This window comes from Danio aesculapii, chromosome 4, assembly GCF_903798145.1.
Source record: "Danio aesculapii chromosome 4, fDanAes4.1, whole genome shotgun sequence".
Lineage (NCBI taxonomy): Eukaryota > Metazoa > Chordata > Actinopteri > Cypriniformes > Danionidae > Danio > Danio aesculapii.
Genome location: NC_079438.1, coordinates 34,861,414 through 34,884,139, shown reverse-complemented (window position 1 = coordinate 34,884,139; position 22,726 = coordinate 34,861,414). Strand labels below are relative to the sequence as shown.

General features: G+C 37.0%; 1 protein-coding gene across 1 annotated transcript in view; it reads right to left on the bottom strand.

Moving 5' to 3' along the window:
- Positions 1–22,726, bottom strand: part of celf2 (cugbp, Elav-like family member 2) — a 247,607-nt gene that overhangs the window by 180,651 nt on the left and 44,230 nt on the right. The window contains exon 2 of the mRNA XM_056455526.1: positions 5,525–5,560. Coding sequence (XP_056311501.1) covers positions 5,525–5,560 — 36 coding nt within the window. The remainder of the gene's footprint in view (positions 1–5,524; positions 5,561–22,726) is intronic.

Here is a 22,726-nt window from a genome sequence, read left to right as displayed (position 1 = left end):
CTCTCTTATAAAATCCCTTGTAGTTTCAATGAGATATTGTATATTTCAGGCTGGATGCTTGGCCATTTCGTCTTATCCACTAGCCATTGGGAGGGTGCTATCGCAAATGAACCTGTCAGACAAATGCAAGTCACTTTAACATTAATTTTGCTGAATAATTGTGCTTATCACTGAGTGACAAGCTGTTATAATACGCTGAAAGCATTATGTAAATAATAGATACATAATAATTAATCAATATAACATTTCTAAGACAACAACAAACTCTGTACCGCATCGAATGTCATTCCCTCGCTGTAAATGCTAGCGCTCCCGTTTTTTTTCTGCCACCTCTCTGACCGCGCATCCTGAATGCTAATTCATCTATGTGGTGAATAAAGCCTGCCTTCTAGTACATGAGCCAATCATCGATCGCTATATGGCAAATAAAGCCTGCCTTCTAGTACAGGAGCCATCATCGATCGCTATAGACTGATGATACTCTGGGGGAGGAGCTAAGACCAGATGTGAGTTTCTGCAGATTTTGTGTGATTTGGACGTTTAGAAATAAAACTAAAGACACAGTTGTTGTTTAATTTTATTGTTGATTCCTGATATGAAGTTCAGTCATAAGCTTGGCAAGCAGTTTTGGAGAATTTGATGTTTCCCCATTCAGACAGAATGCCCGAGCATACTGCCTGAGAGGCATTACAAAGATGGCCGCCTAGTGAAATGACTTGCCTTAAAGGGACTTTGTTGCACATGGCTCCTGAATAGCATAAAAGTAGAACAAATAGTGTATTTCTTTTTTTATTTCTTTTTTTTTTACTTTAAACAATTGAAAAGAAAGAGTTGATAACAGTTTATCAATAAATACAATTATTGTTAAAAATTAAATTATGTTTTGTTTTTCACATATAGTTAACTATTTATGTGATGTTTGTAAATAGAGTGTTTCAATCCGGCTACCATCGCAACTATATTTTAAATGAAGCACTGTCTTTATATATATATATATATATATATATATATATATATATATATATATATATATATATATATATATATATACACAAAGGTAATTTTCAATAATCAATTTTACAAACACACCAACAGTCCCTTTTCCTCTCATTTCCTACACTCTGTATCTCCAGTTCATTTCCTCTCACTCCTGAGAGGTTTTGTTATCTTTGTGAATTTCACCATGTTCTTTTACACTTCATCTGCATATAAACTCGCGCTAAAATTGCTGTGAACGTTAGCACTCAGATACACATGACGTTTGGCATAGAGGTAAACAATGAGGTAATTGTGGGTGTGGTGCACACGAGAGAAGTTGGGGGATTCGATCAACAATATTTAGCAAATTAAACCCATATGCAGCCCATATGAAGAACACATGATGCCTATTACATCACTGTGTTCCTTGAAATCTGAGAGCAAAAGTTTTTTTGTGGTCTCAGAAATGTTTTTTAGAACAATGAAGCAATTTCCTAGAAGCCATGTGAGGGCTGGTAATGGGATTGGTTTGCTTTTATCATTTGATATAAACAAACAATGATATAAAGGATGCATATTCAGTTTTTTTATAGAATTCAAAGACATAATTCAAACTATATAATTTTTTAAGAGTTTGAAACAACTATCAAAAACAAACTTTCCAGAAAAGTTGATTCTGCTTACTAAACACCTTCAAAATATCATTGTCCATGAAAAGTATGTAGTAGGTGGGTGTGTCTCTGAGTTTCTGTCCATTAAGGTAATATGTATGCAATGTTATTTTAGTTGTATGTTTATTTTAAGAGGAAAACACACAGCACATATTTACACACTCATCCAAATGCCACAATATAACTGCTCAGGTATTTCAGTCATCTTTTTTTCTTCTGAACAAAAACCGTAAAGTAACTTTTGTTGCGAGTATGTCAGGGCTTTAACTTTGTAGTCAGTTGTTGAGTTTTGAGAAAAAAAATGTCCATTGAGTGTCATATTTTGTCATGTCATATTCATTCATTTTACTGCAACGTCCACAGCATTTTCCCTAGGTGACATATTTTTTCCTTTTTGCGAGTGCCCTTGAAAACACGCAGGCTGTCTGTCAATCAGCCAGTTGCCGGCGGTAACCCACGGTGCATTGCTGTAACGACAGAGAGGGTGGCGAACTCCGGCAGTGGCTTTGAGTTTCTGTGTGCCGCCCTGAGGAAGAAAGCTCCTCTGCAGATGAGACGTGACAATTTATTCTTAACAGAATTCCCGATGAAAAATAGGTGTAGCTATTTCAGGATCAGCAGTTTATCAAAAAACTCTCAGCCGCTCTCTCTCGCTCTTTCGATGTGTCGTCTCATAGCCTTGGGGCTGGGTTTAATGGCCCTCAGTCACAGATCTTTACCAGCCTCAACTCGGCACCCTTGACTCTCTGAGAACACCTTTCACTCTTTTATTTCTCCCTCTCTCTTTCCCTGTCATCTCTGCCTCCTCTCATAATCAAAAATTCAGAAAAGACTGTTTTAAAATCTGAAAAGTTAGCTTGCTTCTCTCGAAAACCCCACTATGCTCCTCTGCTTTATATTGGACAATGGGTCAGGAACAGCATATGTATTTGGCCTTGAAACATACTAAAATGCTGTTTGGGGTTCTCAGTAATCCTAGTTGGATTGGATGGCACTAACAAGTATGCCAACAGATTTATCATCAGTTTTTAGTATGCCTTTTGATGTCAGGAGAGTGAAGTTTAGTCAGACAGCTCCTACTGAAAGGCCATTATATTCTCCCCGCTGAACCTTACTCTTATCGAGGCTACAGCACCAGTAAAAATCCTCAGTTTCTTCTAAACCCACACTGAACCAGATTGGAACTGGTGATTCTGGAACGGGAGGCAGGCTCACTAACTAGTGTGCCTCTTTAGGTCAGGCAAACACTTATATATCACTCATAGGCTTACCTTTTTGCTTTCCTAATCCTCACTTCCATCCGGGTCACGGCACCAATTAAACACATACTCAACGGACTCGGAAAGGAATCTGAATTTTGGTAGATTTTGGCATGGGGAGCCTCTAGTATCAATCAGCAGTGTGCCTCTTGATTTCAGGGGAGTAAAATTTACTCATATAGCTTATACTGGATGGCCATTGCATTCTCCCCACTAAACTTCACTCTCATCCAAGTTACAGGACCAGTGAAATCCACACCAAGTTAGCTTCAAACTGGTGATTCTTGCCTGGGAGGCAGGTTTACTAGCAAGTGCACTTATTTAGGCTAGGCAAAGTAAGCTTCATTTACAAAGCTTCTAAAAGCGGTCAATTACCCTCATTCTCATAATCCTCACCCCCATCCGGGTCACGGCACCAATGAAACCCATACAGTTGTACTCAATTGACTCCAAGAGGGATCTGAATTGGAGTTTTTTTCAATGGAGGGGAACACACTAAGAAGGCCACTCCTACAGGTTACACTACTCCAGCTAGTCACTAGTATACTCTCGCATCCCTGTATTGGACTCCCATCTAGGCCACGTCACCAATGGAACCCAAGTCATAAAGTTGTACTCAACTGACTCCAAGAGGGATTTGAATTGGAGATTTTTGCATGGGTGGGAGACACACCAAGAAGGCCACTCATACTAGTTACACTACTCTAGCTAGTTGCTAGTATACTCTCACATCCCTATACCAGACTCCCATCTAGGTCACAGCACCAATGGAACCCACGCGGTTGTACTCAACTTACTCCAAGAGAGCTCTGAATTGGAGATTTTCGCATGGGTGGCAAAGAACGACTAAGAACGCTCATACTAGTTACACCACACCAGCTAGTTACTATAGACTCAAACTCTAAACCAGACTCCCATCTAGGTCAGAGCACCAATATAACCTCTGTGATTTTAATTAGCCCAAGTCAAGCGGGATTTAAACCAGTGTTTCTGGCTTGGGAAGCGGTGCACTAATGAGGATACTAATGAACGCAGTGTTTAATGTCAGTCTTTAGTGTGCCTAAATAGAATAAAGTTTACATGCACAACTCTAACTGGCTGTCTGTTACACTTAAACCCCTAAACCTCACTTCTATCCTGGTGACAGCAGTAATGTATCCCCCTTCCGGCTCAACTCGACCCACTCGAAACGGGATTCAAACCAGTGATTCCAGCATGGGAGGCGGGTACACTAACAAGGTGGCTAGCATCTGTTACTAGTGTGCTACTTCATATGAGGGTTTACTGAGGTTTGGTGTTCATGAGAATATGAGGTTTATTCACACAGCTCTCACTAGCTGCTCTTTGTTACACTAGATTTTACAGAAACCCGTTGTAAACAAATGACTCATTAAGGTCTACATTGTCAGTCTTGTATAAAATCCACGGTGATATTTTCAGACTAGGTCACGCTAAAATCAAGCTAAGCTTAAGGTTGGCATGATCCCAAACTACAAACGCAAAACAGAAGACAACCAATCGATACAGTGGACATAAATATTACCATGCAAGTGTTTTTTATTTTTAAAACATGTCTAATAGACGTCTAAACGTAGACTGCTTGGCTAAAACAAGGCTAAATTTGGCCTGCCAGTGAAAATCTAATAGATGTCTAAGAATGGGCTAAAAATAGACTGAATAATCAAATAAACAGAAATGAATGACTACACATATAAAGTCTGTCTAATCTGTTTATTTGATGACTAGTCTAGTTTTGGATTATTCTTAGATGTCTATTAGATTTTTACTGACAGCCCAAGTTTAGCCTTGTTTAAGCCAAGCTGTCTACTAGACATCTATTAAACACAAAATTGTTTGCTGGGTTAGAAAAGATTGTATATTACGATTAATATTTAAACATATGGTTACTCCTTGGTATTGCATAAATTGCAAATAGATTCACAGATCTCCCACCGTCTTAAATAAAAGCAGCTTTGCATTCAGAACGGATCCTCATAATTGACTCACAACTGATTTAATAGACTTTGTATAAGCATATTGCTAAACTAACAATTGGACATGCTTACAAGCCTAAAACTCATCATGAAACATGCATATTGGGTTGGTCAGTGTAGTCCATTGATACAAAATGATACATTTTCAGTATGAATCAGCATTTTTGAGCTCATTTCTTATAGCTTGTATGCCATCTTGGAAGATTATTTTTACACATATGCTAACTGGCTAGTCTTAGCCTGGAATAACTGGCTTAAACTGTTCTCCCAGCTTGGTCAAGCTGGCGTTCAGCTGTTTTTTCAGTCTAGACTTGCAGCTTGTTAGATTTAGAACAGCCCATGTTCTGTTATTGCACGACAAGTTTATATTAAACATTATTGAGACCATACATGGACAAGGCCATGGAAGCATCCGATGTAAGATTGTTGTTTTAGTCTGGGTTTCAATCCAGCAATCAACCCAAGGTCTCAGTTGAGAGAAAAAAAAAGCGACAGTATGGTACTTCATCTTTGTGTGTGTGAAACTGAATAACCATAACATCAATATAGCAGTCAACACACTACTGAACAGCCAGAAGTGTGTAAAAATAATTGACAGAGCGAGAGACAGAGAGAGTCTTACCTCTGTATAGTTCCAGTCAGATCACTTGCGTCCTGCCTGTGAGAGAAAACGAGAAAAAGCATTCATTAACCTAGTGAAAGACACACAAGCAATTTGGTTTGCAACTGGGGATTATATTTATATGTACACATTTGGAAGCCGCTTGCATTTCAAAATAACAGTTCAAGCATTCTTTAAGAAGCTATCCCATGACCCAGATTTTGCTAGTACCTTTCTATACTTTTAAAAATCGCTTAAATGGATGCAAATAACAATAATTATACTATAAATAATATACCAAATGGTCTATTATATTGTTTATTAATTTCCTTAAATGAATATTTCTTCAAAGTTGAAATGAACTGAACGTTTCTGAGACGTTTATTCTAGTATGTTGATGGAATAATGAGCAGGAGCGTGGCTTACTTTTGTGCATCATTCTCTTGTAGATAAACAACGGTAAGAGGGTCATGGCTAAGAATACTGTGGCTTAAGCCATTAAACTCAGATTAAAAAAAAAGGACTATAACTCCAAACAGAAGCAAATGGTCAGATTTTGATTGACGATTACCAATAACAAACTTTTTTAACTTGCACAAATGAATTGTTCACTTAAAGAATAACAATGTGTGCTAGAAAAAAAAAACATTGTCAATTTTGATTTCATAAAATAAACAACTATTGATATTCCAAGATCTATACACACATTTTAATCTCAAATATCTTCAGATGCATCTGTGTTTATGTGCTTGTGTATTTCTGGTTTATGATAATACAGCTGTAATTAGGTGTGTGAGTATGCGCATGATAGTCCTCAAGTGTATGTGTTTATTTCTGCAGGGAGCTCTCATGCATGGCTTTAGCTGCAGGTGCATTCAACGTCTGTAAGATAACATTCACTTCACTGCTGTCTACATTACACACACACACACACACACACACACACACATACACACACTACACCCCCCCCCCTCCTTCCGTCTTTCTCTCATCCGTCCAATCATCCACACCCTGTCTCTCTCTTTCCAATCCTTCCATTCTCCTGTCATTTCGGAGCGCTCGGCTTTTGGGAAAACATGAGTGCTGAATGTACGAGTCGAAGGGTGTCTGTATTAATGTCTCTCGCTCGTTCTCTCTCTCCCTCTCTGAGGAGAAGTAGACGGACATATGGAGCGTCACAAGCCACTGAGCCCGAGAGAAGTGGAGATGAAAAAATGAACAGAATGAGAGAGAAAAGGAATAGTATATGAGCACCTATTCCAGCCTGCACTTGACATATTTCACAAAATATTATAAACTGGTTATATACACACACACACACTATATATATATATATATATATATATATATATATATATATATATATATATATATATATATATATATATATATATATATATATATATATATATATATATATATATATATACATATACACATATACATATATTACGGGTTGCACCGACTAGTCGACTAATTTACTAGTCGAATTTAATGTTCTGCCGTGACACATTTCAATTGATGTCGACTAGCCGCGCTGCACAGAAAAAAATGTTTTTGACAGCTTTACACACTGAGATGGTTGTTGCCTTTTGCGAAGCAAAGATATAGACATACCTTGTGACTAAACCTTGAATCGCGCAGAAACCGTGAAGTGCACAGTGTAAACATCATATAATATAATATATGAGGATTCAGCACATTTACTCACTTTTTCGAGTATGTTACTATGGCTACTTTTTAGTTTAATGATTATGTTCACCTGCGTCTTGTCTGCAATTTTTGTTTTTTCATAAATAAAAATACCATACGTTAAACACAGTAATATCCTACCATGAGGTGTGTTGTTAAATGACAGCCCCCCCCATCCCCCTACACACACAGACACAAACTGCAATATGCATTACATTACTGAGAATTACAAAAGAAAATTGTATTCCCTGTATAATATAGTCTATATTTTGCTTTTGTATTCATGGTGAAACTTGAGATTCAGCCATGTACTGTATGCATATACGTGTGGCAACACTATGCATGCCCTTATGTTTCTAGGAATAAATCAACTGAAATAAAAACCAGCAACCACTTTGTGCGACCTTTTCAATTGCCTTTACCAGGAAAAAAAAAAAAAAAGCCATCTAGTACCATTTCAAAAACTGCCGTGAAAAGGTGGAATGCTATATTCAAAGAGCAAATCAATTGTGGCCAATTCACCACGGCTAATTTTGGCCCTCATTCAACATGGCACCCGAGCTCAGGTAATCAAAATGAACTCCCCGCTTTTGTTAGCACCAAACAGCCCAATCCAAATTGTTTTTCTTTCCTTTCTTGTGCTTTTTTGCTCTCATCCCTCCGTTCCCCAACTGCTGAGCTCCTGCAGTGTATATGTGTGTGTGTGTATAAAAAAAATGAACGGTGCTTCCCACCGCATGTTAATAAATTGGTCCCCTGTGGACAACGAGGAGGAGGTGTGCGGTCATGATTCTGAAAGCTTCCGGTGAAACGGTCGCTGTTTGATAACAGCTGCCGTCAGCGCTGTCGAATAACAGGACGCCAGCTATGCACTTATTAATGGTGAATTATTCCTTTATTCGGGCCCAAATGAGAGGGATGCAGAGGGAAAGCATATGCCGGCACTGGTGATCAGAGCAAAGGTGGGCTGGAGGTTACTTTCCATTTCAAAGAGTCACGCAGCGAGAGGTCTGTCCACACTTGCTGCCGTATATACCTTCTCATTGGGATGAATTATGCAAGGCCTTAACCCAGATGTGTTTGCGCATACAAACACATTTCTTTCTGTATTCTTTTTTTCTGCCTCTTAGACATGCATGCATATCAGTGGTGGTGATAACCTGGGGTCAAGAAATCAAAGATAATCTATTTCAAAGTTCCAGTTTTGTTCTGAACCGACTGGTCATTTCCATTCTGTATAATGAAATAAAATAATTACTTGGGAGAGAACCCACCTCATCCACTACCAATCGGGCGCCTTGATGTCAAAACAACATCACAAATCAAATCAATTTGATGTTTTTGATATTAATAGCTATGTTTCCACCCAAAGATGCAAATTAAACTTATGCACAAAACTGGAATATCACATAAAAGACGTGCGAATAAAGCAGCATTTCCATCCAATAAGTCAAAGAGAACAAAATCGTCATTTCCTGAATAACTGGCACCAAATATCAAAAGTAAAAATGGAATTTATTGGGGTAGGAGAAGCTGCGTCAATCTTTTCCTTATTTAATAAATTACTTGCACCTCACAAGACAGTATGTCGACACGCAATGAACACGTGATGGCATTTGAAGGCATGAAACGTGGAGCACAGATGCTCTTGACAGTTCTGAAGGTAATTAATCATATAATAAATGAATAACTGAAATAGTTAAGGCATTTTAGAATGACCAAAAAACATTTCAGATGTTTTACAATGTGCTCAGCCTGCTGGGTTGTCCAGTCACAGACCTTTTTATTGTCACATGATCTCTTAAAACAAAATGCGCATACTGGAATTTGTTCGGTAAGTGTTTTTATCGTAGTTTATGCGCATCTTTTCTAATTGAATAAAAAGTTACACGCATACACATTTTCAATATTGATGTGCATCTTGCCATTTCCATCATCTAAATATCCAAAATGCACATAAAAATAGGTGGATGGAAACATAGCTAATGTTGTGTCAAAAGTTAACCTTTGATACTTAAATGCTCTTTACTAAATGCTCAAGTTCAATTGTTTTGTAACAACTTTTCTAACTAAACACAAAGCTATGCAAATTCTTTCTATTTTTAATTTTATATTTCATTTAATTCAATTTTAGTTATTTTCTATGATTGATTGATTGATTGATTCATTCATTCATTGTGTGCAGTAAGGATATTCAAATGGAACTTCTAATAGATCCAATAAAATAATCCATAACATTTTGGCTGCATTTACACTGCAGATCTTAATGATCGATTCTGATTTTGTGACTGTATCTGATTTCTTTGATGAACCGCTTACATCATCTCTTAAAAGTGACTCTTATGCGATTGTCTGCATTTACACTGCACGCAGCAAAGACGCAATGACCCAAAAACAAAAAAAGAGCAGGCGCTGACTGACAGCTGATAATAAAAGAGAGCTCTTTCCTCCATTCCTGTATTTATTCTGTTTGCATGGGTTTAATTTTTTTAAATTATTTTTGACACTATGCTTTACTATAATCTATGACAGAAAAGTTCTCATTTGGCCATCTTTTTTTAATCTAGGCTTTTTTAAACCAGCAGCCATTCATGGAGTGATTTATGCACGCGATGAATGCAATAGTTTTATAGTTTATATTGTTTACGTGGCGGATGTTGCCCTCAGTCTCCCTCTCTGACTCTCTCTCGCTCTCTCTCTCTCTCTTTAAAAACATGCCTAAATACTTGTCCTACATGACAATATAAAGAGATTTAAGGTTTGGGACTCTGCTGAAGTCTGTTCCGAAATGAAAGTGTCATGTTGTGTTCACACCAGATGTAGAAGAAGCGTCACACGCAAGTGAATTACATGTTAAGTCAATGCAAAGATGCGAATAGACATCCTGCAGCGCGACACTGGCGAATGAGGCGTGAATGAAGTGTTTTGGCACGAGTTGCTTGAGCTGAAAAATCTGAACTTCAGCGGACATTCGTGCCGCGTTAACCAATCAGGAGGTTGCTCTTGAAGAGGCGTGATTATGGCGTAGTGCCTGTTATTGGTGTCCCGGGGGAAAATCCTCTTTCCGACAACGTACAACAGCTCATCAAACTGGGCTTGTCTCAGTCGAAAGCGCCGGTGAAAGCTTTCATCATCCAGGTATAGTTTCTAGAGGAGTTTATGAACTATGAGCTAGGTGCACTTCAGGATGGATCAAGTGGACGCAGACATGGCTCCAAACGAATTAACGCTGTTTTTCAGCCTTCCTAAAGTGCATGAACACAGCAATTCTCTCAATAAAATCAATGTTAGCCATTTAGCAATGAAGCTAGAGTCACCGGGCAGACAGAAGCCCTGCCCATGACCCAAATCCATGTCTATTGTGAAGTGAATTTGACGTGCGAATGAAGCGAGCAAACTCAAAATGTTCATGCGTCAATTTACGCGCGATTTATTCATGCATACTGTGTCTGGTGTGAACACAGCATCAGAGCTGATGATACTATTGACGGTTTTTAATGATGCACGACTTACATTTACATGTGAAAATCCAATCTACCTACTTTCACTGCAAACAAGAGGTCACAGATCTGATTCATATCGGATAAATTTCCACATATGACCAAGGCCTGAATCTGATTTGAGTAAATCGTAGTCCATGTGATTTTTTCCTGGATGCACGTACATGGGCCATATCCGATATGTGCCACATGGGAGAAAACAATCATAATTCGGTCACTTAAACCATGCAGTGTAAATGCAGCCTTTGTGAAATTCATTTCTGTAAATCTATTAAGCTATACTTACTTTAGTATACTAAAGCACTTTAGCACTTTAGTATACTTACTTTAGTATAGTTCACTATCTATTATCAAAATCTATCATCATTTACTCATTCTCCACCTAAATTTCTTTCTTCTGTTGAGCATAAAACAAGACATTCTGTAGAACACAGGAAACCTGCCGTCATTGACATTCATAGTATTTTTTTGTTCCCACTATGGATTTCAATGGCTTCTGACTTCCAACATTCTTCAGAATATCTTGCTTTGTGTTTCAAACTTGAAATTTAAACATGTTTTGGTAGCACTTAGGTCAGCAAATGATGACAAAATATTAATGTCTTGGTGAACTATCCCTATAATACGCACCAGATTCCTACAGATAAATTATCATATTAAAAAATAGAGAGTGGTAGATGGAAATAAAACATCTCCCCTCCTTCTCCGTCTCTATATATCACTCTTTCGTTCTAACTGCGCCATCTCCATCTCCTCTCATCTGTAATCATTATCTCTTTTTCTCCAACAGCCCACCATCTGTGTGCCTGTGTCTCTTTCACTCATTCCGACGCTTTACTTCTCCGTCTATCTGTCTGTCTCTCGCACAAACTCGCGTCCTCTTTCTTATCAAAGCATTTGTGCAACAGAGTGTGTTTTGCAAGTATGTGTTTTGCTTGCTTGAGAAATTCATCATGTTTTTGAGTGATAATGCGCCGGTATAGACAGGTGGAGTGTCTTTAAAGTACTCCCGAAAGACTACGGCTGACAGCAGTCGCTAAACTCGGTCCTTTCTGGAAAAGGCTTTTTGTTTATTTATTTATTCAAAATGGTTCTGAATACATAATTATTACACAGTGTCCTAAACAGACACGGCATATCAGGTTTACGGTGACAAGTAATTTGTCTGTCCACACTAATGTGACATAATCAGCACTAAACGGAACGGCTAATGTGGGTAGTTTATGATCAATGGGACTGCTGTGGGTGGGGCTATGTATACTGCGACAAAAAGTTGAACAAAGTGACTCACAGAATGTGCAAAAAAGTCATATTTTTGAGTAATACCATGTTTACTTCAAGCCGCATTGCATGGATGGACTTACACTCTACGTGCCACTGCCAGACTGTTGTAGGGAGTGGTGAATTGAATGAATATCGAATAAGTCATGTAGATATATGTTGGTGTATTGATATATATATATATATATATATATATATATATATATATATATATATATATATATATATATATATATATATATATATATATATATATATATATATATATATATGTATATATATATATATATATATATATATATATATATATAGCAACACACCAACAGATATGTATATCTATCTATTTATCTATCTATTTATCTATTTATCTATCTATCTATCTATCTATCTATCTATCTATCTATCTATCTATCTATCTATCTATCTATCTATCTATCTATCTATATATATATATATATATATATATATATATATATATATATATATATATATATATATATATACACATATATATATATACATATCTGTTGGTGTATTGCTATATATATATACAGGTAAATCTGAAAATGGCATTTTGGCAAAAAAACTGCATCCATAGCATGCTTTTCAATCATTTATCAAAAGCTGGTCATCTGCCGCACTGAAATGACTGAAATTTAATTTCTGTACTGTACTGTTCATACCTAAAGCAAAATCATGTATCGGTGCGAGTAGATAACATACTGAGTCAATGCAAAGATATGAATATAAGCAAATTTTCAAAGGGTGGTATGAATGATGATGAATATGTGATGCATTTACCAACAAATGTGTGGAATCTGCCTCAATAGTTTAAAGTTTACATTTTGTCATTTAAATTATCGAAAGCTAGTAATTGAAAATTAGCATGAGGTGAAAAAGATTCCATATGTAAACTAAAGCGAGTGATGCTTTGCTCAGCGTTTGGTTTAAATGCATAAGACTCTTTGACCTTTGTCCATATTGCTTATCATCTACTTACTTTTCAGCTCTATGAAACGTTGCGACAATATTCAATCATTAATCAGGGGTCTGACTCAGTGGAATGAACCGCCAACTTATCCAGCATAAGTTTTAATGCTGCAGATGCAGTTCCAGATTTAAGGTGCAGATGCCCTTCCAGCTGGAGCTGAGGGGACTTGTGGAGCTGCGCATCAATGGATTTGCTCAGTGTTTGGAATTTCAGCAGTGAAAATTAAACCAGACTGAACAAAACTAATTTGAGCTTTAACGCTGAAAACTGGACTGACGCAGTTTAAATTTTAATTAATTAGAACTTCTGTTAAACTGCTTTGATACAATCTATATTGTAAAAGCACTCTAGAAATAAAGATAAATTGAATTTTACAAAGCTCTCAAAATATTGTGAACCATTTTAGCTGAATTGATCATATGTATAAAATGTTTTATCATTTTCAAAAGCCACCATTTCCAGTCTACACTGTTTTCAGATTCAGGGATCATTTTCAAAGATGCATTTTTTCGTAAGAAAGAACAAATCAGAGAAAATATTTTGCATTTTTCTCAATGAAAGTGTATTAGTGTAGAGTACCTATAGGTATTTTTTTTTTTTTTCTTCTTCTTGTCACCATCATTTTGGAAGCAAAACAGAGGGGAAAGAAGCAAAGTCTGGTTTACTTCCCTTTACTGACAAAGGTCTGCATATACCAATTAAGCACAAAATGTGAAGAAGCAATTTATTACTTGGACCTACAGAACAGATGTGTCCTTCACTGATGTTTCATTTTGAGTAGCTCTGAATGCTTCATTTTATGAAATAACTAAGCCTGTGGACATCTCATACAGTACAGTAAATGAACTAAATGAATGACCGTGGTTTATGGTTAGCGGACAAACGGAATGACCCCAGGAATGACATTTCTTTTAATTGAACGAATGAGACATCAAGAACTGAAACAACCTGATGAACCTCTACTTTGTGAACTCCAGGACTGCTTAAACTTTCGTCTGGAGTCGTTTAAGTGTCTGTTTCGTGGTCATTCGAACCACAGGTTATCCGGCCGATATGTCTGTCTGATTTGAGTTAGGTAGACTGAAGCTGATACTCTTTCTGGGTGACTGCCACTCAAAGAGAGGCTTGTTTAACCTCCTGGAAGGATGGAAGTCACTGACCCATGACTTCACTCTCATCTTCTCTGACAAGATTTAAACTCTGTTAAGGTTTCCCCCAAATATTTCGTGTTCAAAACACAAGCAGAGATTTTCAAGATGTTTTTAAGCGCCAAAGCTTCTGATATTAGCAACTCTTGTTCAATTAATCAGTCCAGAATCATAATAAATTTAGTGCAAATAATCCCAAAACCCTGCCCCTCTTCTGTCTGACTAGCTTTCAGTATGAGCCATGGATCTCCCCATGCACTATTGTATATTGCCTAGACTTTTTGGGTAACTGCTGTCTGCATTGGAAGTCCCATGTCAGGCAATAGTACATGAGCCAATATACCTGTTGGACAAAATGGAGGACAGTGACAGGGCACAGAATATTGGCATTATAATTGTCAATTGAACGTTCAATTGGAATGGGTTTAAACAAAAGAAAGCTACGGTATCATCAGCTACTATGAAGGTTTTGCTGTTACAACTACATAGACATTTCAGACAGCACCTTCGATCACTGCCGAAAAAACTAAACCCTGCCTCCCTCAGTTTATTTGTTTGCTTGAGAGCAAAAGAGAAAAGGAGAATGGGTGACAGACCACAAACTTGTCTAGGAAGTTCAACGCCAGGCTTCATTTGACAAGAATTGCTCAAAGGGTGAATTTACTGTTCCAAGCCTAGACCCTATCAATCTAACACACATCGGAGTTCTACAGCGGGTTACATAACCTTAAGCAACAGATTAGACAACACCATTCATCAATCACCCGCACCCTCCCTTTCTCATAAGCTCCATTACCCACAAGCCCTCACAGAACTCGGTTTATGAGGCATTATGAGCTATTAAAATCTGTTGCTAAAAATCCATAAACATAAACGCAGTATGTGTAACACTTACAAAATGAAGACGGACGTCTTATCAAGAACCGTAAGAGAAAGAACACACACAGCACGGCTATGAGACTGGCATACATAAAGTCAAACTGTCCCAGGACACATGGCTAATGAGGAACTGGCTACACTATCAATTCATATCTCTGGAGAAGGAGACAGACAGAAAGAGACAGACCCACACACCAACCTAATTATGATTATGACATTTAAATGAAAGGTGCTTGCACATGCGAAGCCTGCAGTCCCAATGCTAGGGTATTGTAGATGGTTGCCAGGATGTTTCTATATAGTTGCTAAGGTGTTTTTTGTTTGCAAGCCTTGTTGTGGATGCTATTTCAAGTGTTTAGAGCAGATGTCGAGGTTTCTGAATGGTTATTGGTTCATTAGATCTTGGGTTGTTTCTAGGGAGTTGTTAGGCTGTACTGGGTGCACTTAGGCGGTATAATGTCTGGTTTTTAGTGCAGGTTTCTGAGTGGTTCACTACACTCTGAGAAATAAGAGCCACCACCGGGGCATTGCTTTTTCAAAAAGGTACACATTTGTACCTAAAGAGTCCATATGGTACCTCAAGGGAACATAATCTTTCAAAACATTTCAAGACATTTACACTTTTATATTATCTTGGTGGGATCAATATGGACTCACGTTAGGTACAAATATGTACCTTTAGAAAAGATACCACCCCAGTTTATGTCTGATAGTGTAGTTCCCTAGGGTCTGTTATGTTTCATTAACACTAGCAGCGACTTTGTAGCTGCCTGATGCTCTGGGTGGCGACCTGCTGCAAACACAGGTCTGTGTAGGTCTACAACATGAAGAATACAACCGGCATCTGAGCGAACTGAGAAAGGATCACATGAGCTCTACTAGTGCCCGTATTGGATGTTGCTCCATAAAGCCTTGGCCTTCATTTGCATAAGGTTGAAGGATTCTCAAATTTGTCGCATCGCTCGACGTGCCCACCTGGTCGCCAGCGGTTGCTGTTGCTTCCATAGATGGAGGACGGCGTATGTCACTCACTCTCCATTGAAACGAACTGTCACTTGTCGCTGTGCCGCTGCGAGTTGCTCGTAGCGTGAATGAGGCTTTAGGCTGTTCACAAGATTTCTGTGGTTGATTAAGCACTTTGAGTGTAGTTAGGACACTTCAAACCAGTTTCAAGGGTATTCTGTGTTTTTACCAGGCTTTTTAGAAGCAATGGCTTGGGTGTTCTGTATAGTTCCTATGATTTTTAGCACATTTATTCCATTTCACACCAAGTATGACTAATGAAAATATAATGACGTCATGAAAATATGATGCTATTATGCTTTTAAATTAAATCACTGAATCCCTATGGTGTTATTCATTGTTTTTATGCAGTTTTTGAGCAGTGTGTGGATTTTGTACCCCAAATGTGCCTAGATCAATGGGCTGTCCAATAAGATATGAGCTTTAGATCACAAGCCTGTAGGCACTGCTGTTGCACAAAAGGATGAAACTGGTGGCAGTAAGGCTGTTTTGGAAATCACAAAGAAAAGTGGAAATCACAGAAAAGAATGAATATTGAGTGTTTGTTCTATTTCAATAACTTTTTGTGTCTCCAAAAATACTGACCCCCCGCCCTACCACTCCAGAAAAAAAGTGGAAATTGATTGCTCATGAACTGGGAAACAATGGGAGGTTTAATGTTTTATTCATTATATAAGTTATTTATTAAATTTAATTCGTTTTACATATTATTTACCAGACGCAAAATGCATTGTCAGGGATTCATTTGTTGAAAGTGGTCACACAGGGCTTAGTGTGAAATGGTCCTTACTAAGCAGTTTCTGGAGTGTCCTTTCATAGCACATTTCTATCTTTCAAGAGCCTCTTGGGTAGTTGACAAGGATATGCTTTGTGGTCACTATAGTGTTCAGCGTCATTTTTATTGTTGTTCGGAGTAGTTTTTAGCACAGTGCTGGGCAGTGGGTAACATATTCTGGCTGCTATGCTGTGTTAAGGTTGTGGCTTTGTTATTCCTAGCAGTTATTTGTTTATTTTTTCTTTTCTATGCAGCAGTGTTTGACACCTAGTAGTGTCTGCATGCAACAAAGTAAGCATTCCAAACTAAAGTAGCGAAGCGGCATGATATTTCTCAGAAAAAGAAAGTGGAACCAGTTTAGTTGGTGACTATCGCCCGAGGGCAATTGATGGGAAAACAGACTGGTTGCTTGGATGATTCCAGGTGGTTTGTTTGGTGTTCTGGGGTACTCAGGTGCCTTGGATTGCTGCTAGGTAGCTGTTTAGCGGTCCATGTCAAAAGTGTACACCCCCAAGCCATTTAGATATTTTAGTCCTGCTGTTTTTAAATTGACAGGAATTTCACCAAATAATAAATCAGATCACTTAAAAAAAATATATAATAATTAATTAAACCCAACTTCTAGATTTGCTGTGTTTTCAATTTTCACTTTGTGTGTGAATTACCCCTTTAAGAGTTCATTGTAGCAATGTCTAGCTGCATTGAATTGAAGAACATAACATGCTTCCATGGCAAAAGAGCCCAGAGGTCTCAAAATGTCCATTGACAGGGCATCTTAAATACACCACACACATGGTGCAAAACACTGAAAAACACAGCAAGGTGCTTCAAAACACACTAAGATTTCTATTTAGTGCAAGTTTGGCCAGATCAATAATTTAAAAAATAGCACAGACGGACCACAAGAATGCCTCCTGTGTGAAAGATCCCTCACAGCACACACTGGATGCTAGAAAATGGGATCGCTATACTGTGTGTGTGTGTGTTGCTCGGTAGACAGATGTGCCCCAGCAGCTGTTCTAGATGCTCTGGCTCACACAAACACACACACACACACACACATGGCAGTGTATCACCTGACGGCAGAACTCTGGTACGCTGCCAAACACTGATCCTGCCAAAAAGTATCGCTGCCAAAAAATGACCCGGCAGAATAACATACCAATTCTTACGCCGGTGCCGAGAAGCACGCAGAACATATGTACATACCCACCATATGGGCTACATTTTGTTTTGACCTCTTTGTTCTGCTATCAATGACAGCGAGTTGAGCAGCCTCAAGCGTCTGTCCTAGATGAAATGTGTATGTGTGTGTGAAGTTAGAAAGAAGCTAAGCCTTTGGGAGCTGCTGTTTGAGTACTACAGTACATTAACTGTCCTAGTTATTCTCTAATGTATGCACTAGCAACTGCTTGCTAGTTCACTAAATTTGATCGCTCAAAGCTTGCGTTTTTATAACTCTCATTTGTTTCAGTTACATGCAGTGTTGTTAATTCAGTTTCTTTACTTCAGTGTCAGTATATTGTGCAGGTTCATGAGATACACCCTAGGTGCCCAAGTGCACTTTCCTTTGTTTGAAACAAAGTAAAGTCAAATTAGAAGTTTATTTAACAGGCCCGTAGCCAGCCTGGTGAAAGAGGTGTTTTTTTTTCTGTTTTTTTTTTTTTTCAAAAAAGTGGACCTTTTTGCAGTTATATGCCTCATCTTCAATTTAATTATGAGATTTTAATGACATTTTAAGCACTGTTTTTAGCTGAAATAGCTTCTCTGATGGTCATCACACTTTTTGACATACTAAAACATGTCCTAAATACTTACAAATAATGAAATAAGAAAAAATACAAATTTTTAAAATACAAATTACATCATATATGAAAAGAAAAAATAGAAATTCGTTAAAGTTTTGAATTAAAAACTGTAGCTTATTGTCATTTATTTGGCAGATAACAAATTGACCAGTACATTCAACTTTCCTCAGTCAGAATTTAACCCTTTGAATAATAAACAATAAAACATAACAACAACAACAACAACAACAACAATAACAATAATAATAATAATAATAATAATAATAATAATAATAATAATAATAATAATGATAATAATAAAAATCAGTGTTGGGCATAAGCGTTGCTACAAGTAGTGACATTACTAGCTTAACTACATTTCTCAGTAGCATCGCTTCTTTCTAAATCAAATTGCTTTTCAGTCACAAAGCTATTATTTTAAGCAAGTAACAAAGTAACGTCCAGACAAGCTACATTTACTGATCACAGATCATTAAGTGATGGCACTGCCAGCTGAAAAGCCGATGTTTGGCTAATGAAGCCAGTCCATATGATAGTGAGAATGGTGAAATCTTATTCTTCGTATTTCACGGTGGTCGAAAACAAACTTTTTGGTGAGTAACTGCCACCTACTGCTCTAGTCCGTGACGTCGCCAATCAATCATTGGCCTGACATGAGAAACTTGCTTGGAAAGATTACTGTAGAGGAATTGTTTCTGAAGCAGGACCATACCTTGAGAAGTTTGTCTTAAAAGTTAATTCTGAAGCTGTGCTCTTGTTAGAGTTGAATTGGTTTTAAATGTATTAAATGTTTGTTCTGCAAATGTGCTCAAATACACTTACATGAAAAAATATATATATATAAATTTAATGTAAAAGCAGTATTTAAAAATATTTAAAACACTGTAGTGTTTTTGAACATTGACACTATATGGAAGTCATTGAAACAAATTGTTGTGGTGCTTATATAAGTGCAAAACAACAACAATAGTAATATTTAGAGTTGCTTTGATTAAAAAAAAAGGAAAAAAGTAGCTTAGGTGTAGCTAAGATACTTTTGCATTGTAGCTTTTAGCTTAGCTTGCTACATTTCAGAGGGTGTAGCTTTTAGTGTAGTTAAGCTACATTTTAAGTAGAGTAGTTATTAGCTTAGCTCATATTTTCCAGGTAGCTTGCCCAACACTGATAATAATAATAATAATAATAATAATAATAATAATAATAATAATAATAATAATAATAATAATAATAACAATAATGTAGAGATTCACAATTTTTCTAGCCGCTCTTGTAAAATAATTCATTTGAAGATCCATGGATAACAACAATAGCCAAAATAGTATTCAAATTAATTTTAATTTGGGCCACCTTTGGTGTTTCACACTTTTTTATTGCTCTTTTTTTTTTTTTTCCAAGAGTAAGGTCCAACATTTAGAATAAAAGGTACTTGTACAATGCTTTCTCCATATAAAGACAAAACAGTAGTGAAGATGATTTCACTTACATCAGATGGTATGTTTTCTTGCACAGCTGGATGTAGGACTAGGACTGGATGAAATATTTAAATACTGCATTTTAGTGACATTTTAAGCACTAATTTTGTTGGATGGTCATCCTAACACACTTTTTGATGATCTAAAAATATTTCCTAAATATTTAACATAAAGAAATGGAAACCTTATTCAAGAATAGGGTCCAACATTTAGCATAAAAGATACTCGTAAAATGTTTTCCCCATTTAAAACAAAAGAGTAGTGAAGATCAGATTGTATGTTTTCTTGCACAGCTGGATGTAGGACTCAAGAAAAACAATTGTTTGCATTGGCCATAACTGATTACTTTAACTGAAGTCACACCAAAGCAACAGCCAACAGAGGATTCCACTTGGTCTTAAAGTCATTTTCAGTGGGCTATATTCACTATTTATGATGAAATAGCAGTCAAAATAGAACAAACAAGCATAAGGAACTGTATATTAATATACTTAACCAAGCCCCTTGTACTGTTAGTTTGCTATGAGAAAATAATGCTCAAAAGAAAGCCACATCCCCTACTCAATATTCAGTTTCAGTTGGAAGTACGTCAACATACTGATATAAAAGTCGACTTTTGAGTCACGTGAACTTCAAACTTGCTCAAAAGGTCTTAGCAATGCATAATACTAATCTAAAATTAAGTTTTGAAATAGCTTAAGTCAAAATTAAAAAAAAAAAGTCTTTATGGAACATACCTTTACTTTTTCAATATACTTTTAGCTTTCCCCACAAAAATATTTAAACAGAAGTTCCTCAAACTGAAAGTTCAGCATATCATTTGAAACATAACGTAAAAAGGCGGATAACTCCAATTTGGTCTGAGAAACAAATAGGACATTAAACAGACCCGGTTTGTGTTTTTCTCTCCTACAGGTGTGTGCGTGAGAGAAGACTAAGATCCATCTTTACCGGAACTAAAGCGCTTGTGCAACAAGAGTGTGTTGAAACGGAGCAGGACACACATATATACACACACTCCACAGCTGTGCGGTGTAACAGGAGAGCTGTGGAACGAAAGGAGAGGAAGGCCACAGACATGCCAAGATTTCATTAACTGCCACAGCGGTCTGCATTCAGTCATGCTGCTGTTGTAAAACCCTGTTTCAGTCTTCACCTCTAAATGCAACAAGTTCAACAAACTGCACTCACACCCTATTAACGTGACACACGGGCGACAGGGTGTGTTTATTGGCTCATATTTTATAAACTGTGTGTTTAGTGGTCTTATAGAGTTGGTTTTTGTAAGTAATCATCATTACCAATAATAATAATAATAATTATTATTATTATTGTTATTATTATTATTATTATTATTATTATTATTATTATTATTATTATTATTATTATTATTATTATTATTATTTCATAATAACACATAGTCCCAAACACACCCAGTTTGACTGATGTATCGCGTAATTGAAGAAAATGACTTGTGGTTATAATTAGTGACAATCTAGGCTTTGTGTCTCCCACTTCACCAGAGCCAAACCTCTGCATTTCTGCCATTTCTACACACGTCACCTCCTTGCCTAATTCAGTCCACCTCCCACTCATTTCCTCCAGTTTACAGTTGCTCGTGACCTCTTTTCGACTTACTGCCCCAAATCACTGCTAAACGCAAATGGAAATGTTGTGATTATGCTATTAGCATATATGTTTTCCGAGGTCTAAGGAAACTAGCACAAAGTTCAGTTCATTTCTCTTAAACACTTCTCCTATTCGTTTAATGACCTGACTCTACTGTATAGGTAGCAAGAGTGTAAAAAGTACTTAAAACATTATGCTTGAGGTGGCACGGTGGCTCAGTGGTTGGCACTGTCGCCTCACAGCAAGAAGGTTACTGGTTCGAGTTTCAGCTGGGCCAGTTGGCATTTCTGTGTGGAGTTTGCTTGTTCTCCCCTCCGGGTGCTCCGGTTAACCCACAGTCCAAAGACATGTGCTAGGAGAATTGGATGAACTAAATTGGCCGTAGTATATGAGTGCGTGTGTGAATGCGAAAGTGTTTTACAGTATTGGATTGTGACCAGAAAGGCATCCGCTGTGAAAAACATATGCCATTATAGTTGGCGGTTCATTATGCTGGGTGAAAATTTAATTCATTCAATTAATTTTCAAATAAATTCAATTAATAATACAAGTAACTGGATGACAATATGTTAATACTGTACTAAAAGAAAAGGTATCCTAGCAAAAAGAACAAAAACAAAAAGGAAATCCATTGTTTAAAATGATATTTAAATGTTAATTGGTCAGAATAGCAATTGTTTTTATTTGTTGTCATTGAAAATCAGTGTTATTTCTTTAAATATTTATTTCTTAACTCTTATGAAGGTAAAACTTATTGTGTAACTTAAAAAAAGGAATATAAACATGGCAGCTTTCTATATGGAATTTTGTTATTTTCATATTGTTATTCTCAATTGTTTTTTATTTTTCTCACTCAAACAACCAGAAATTGAAAATACTGAGAATTGTGAGAGCTGGAATCGTAAGAAACTACAAATTCACAAGTGGTCTCGTAATGTTTTCTTCAGTTAACCACAATTAAAGAGTTCACACTTAGCTATTGATTGATTGGTGCCAATTTGGTTTGGTCAATTCACTTTTGTCGC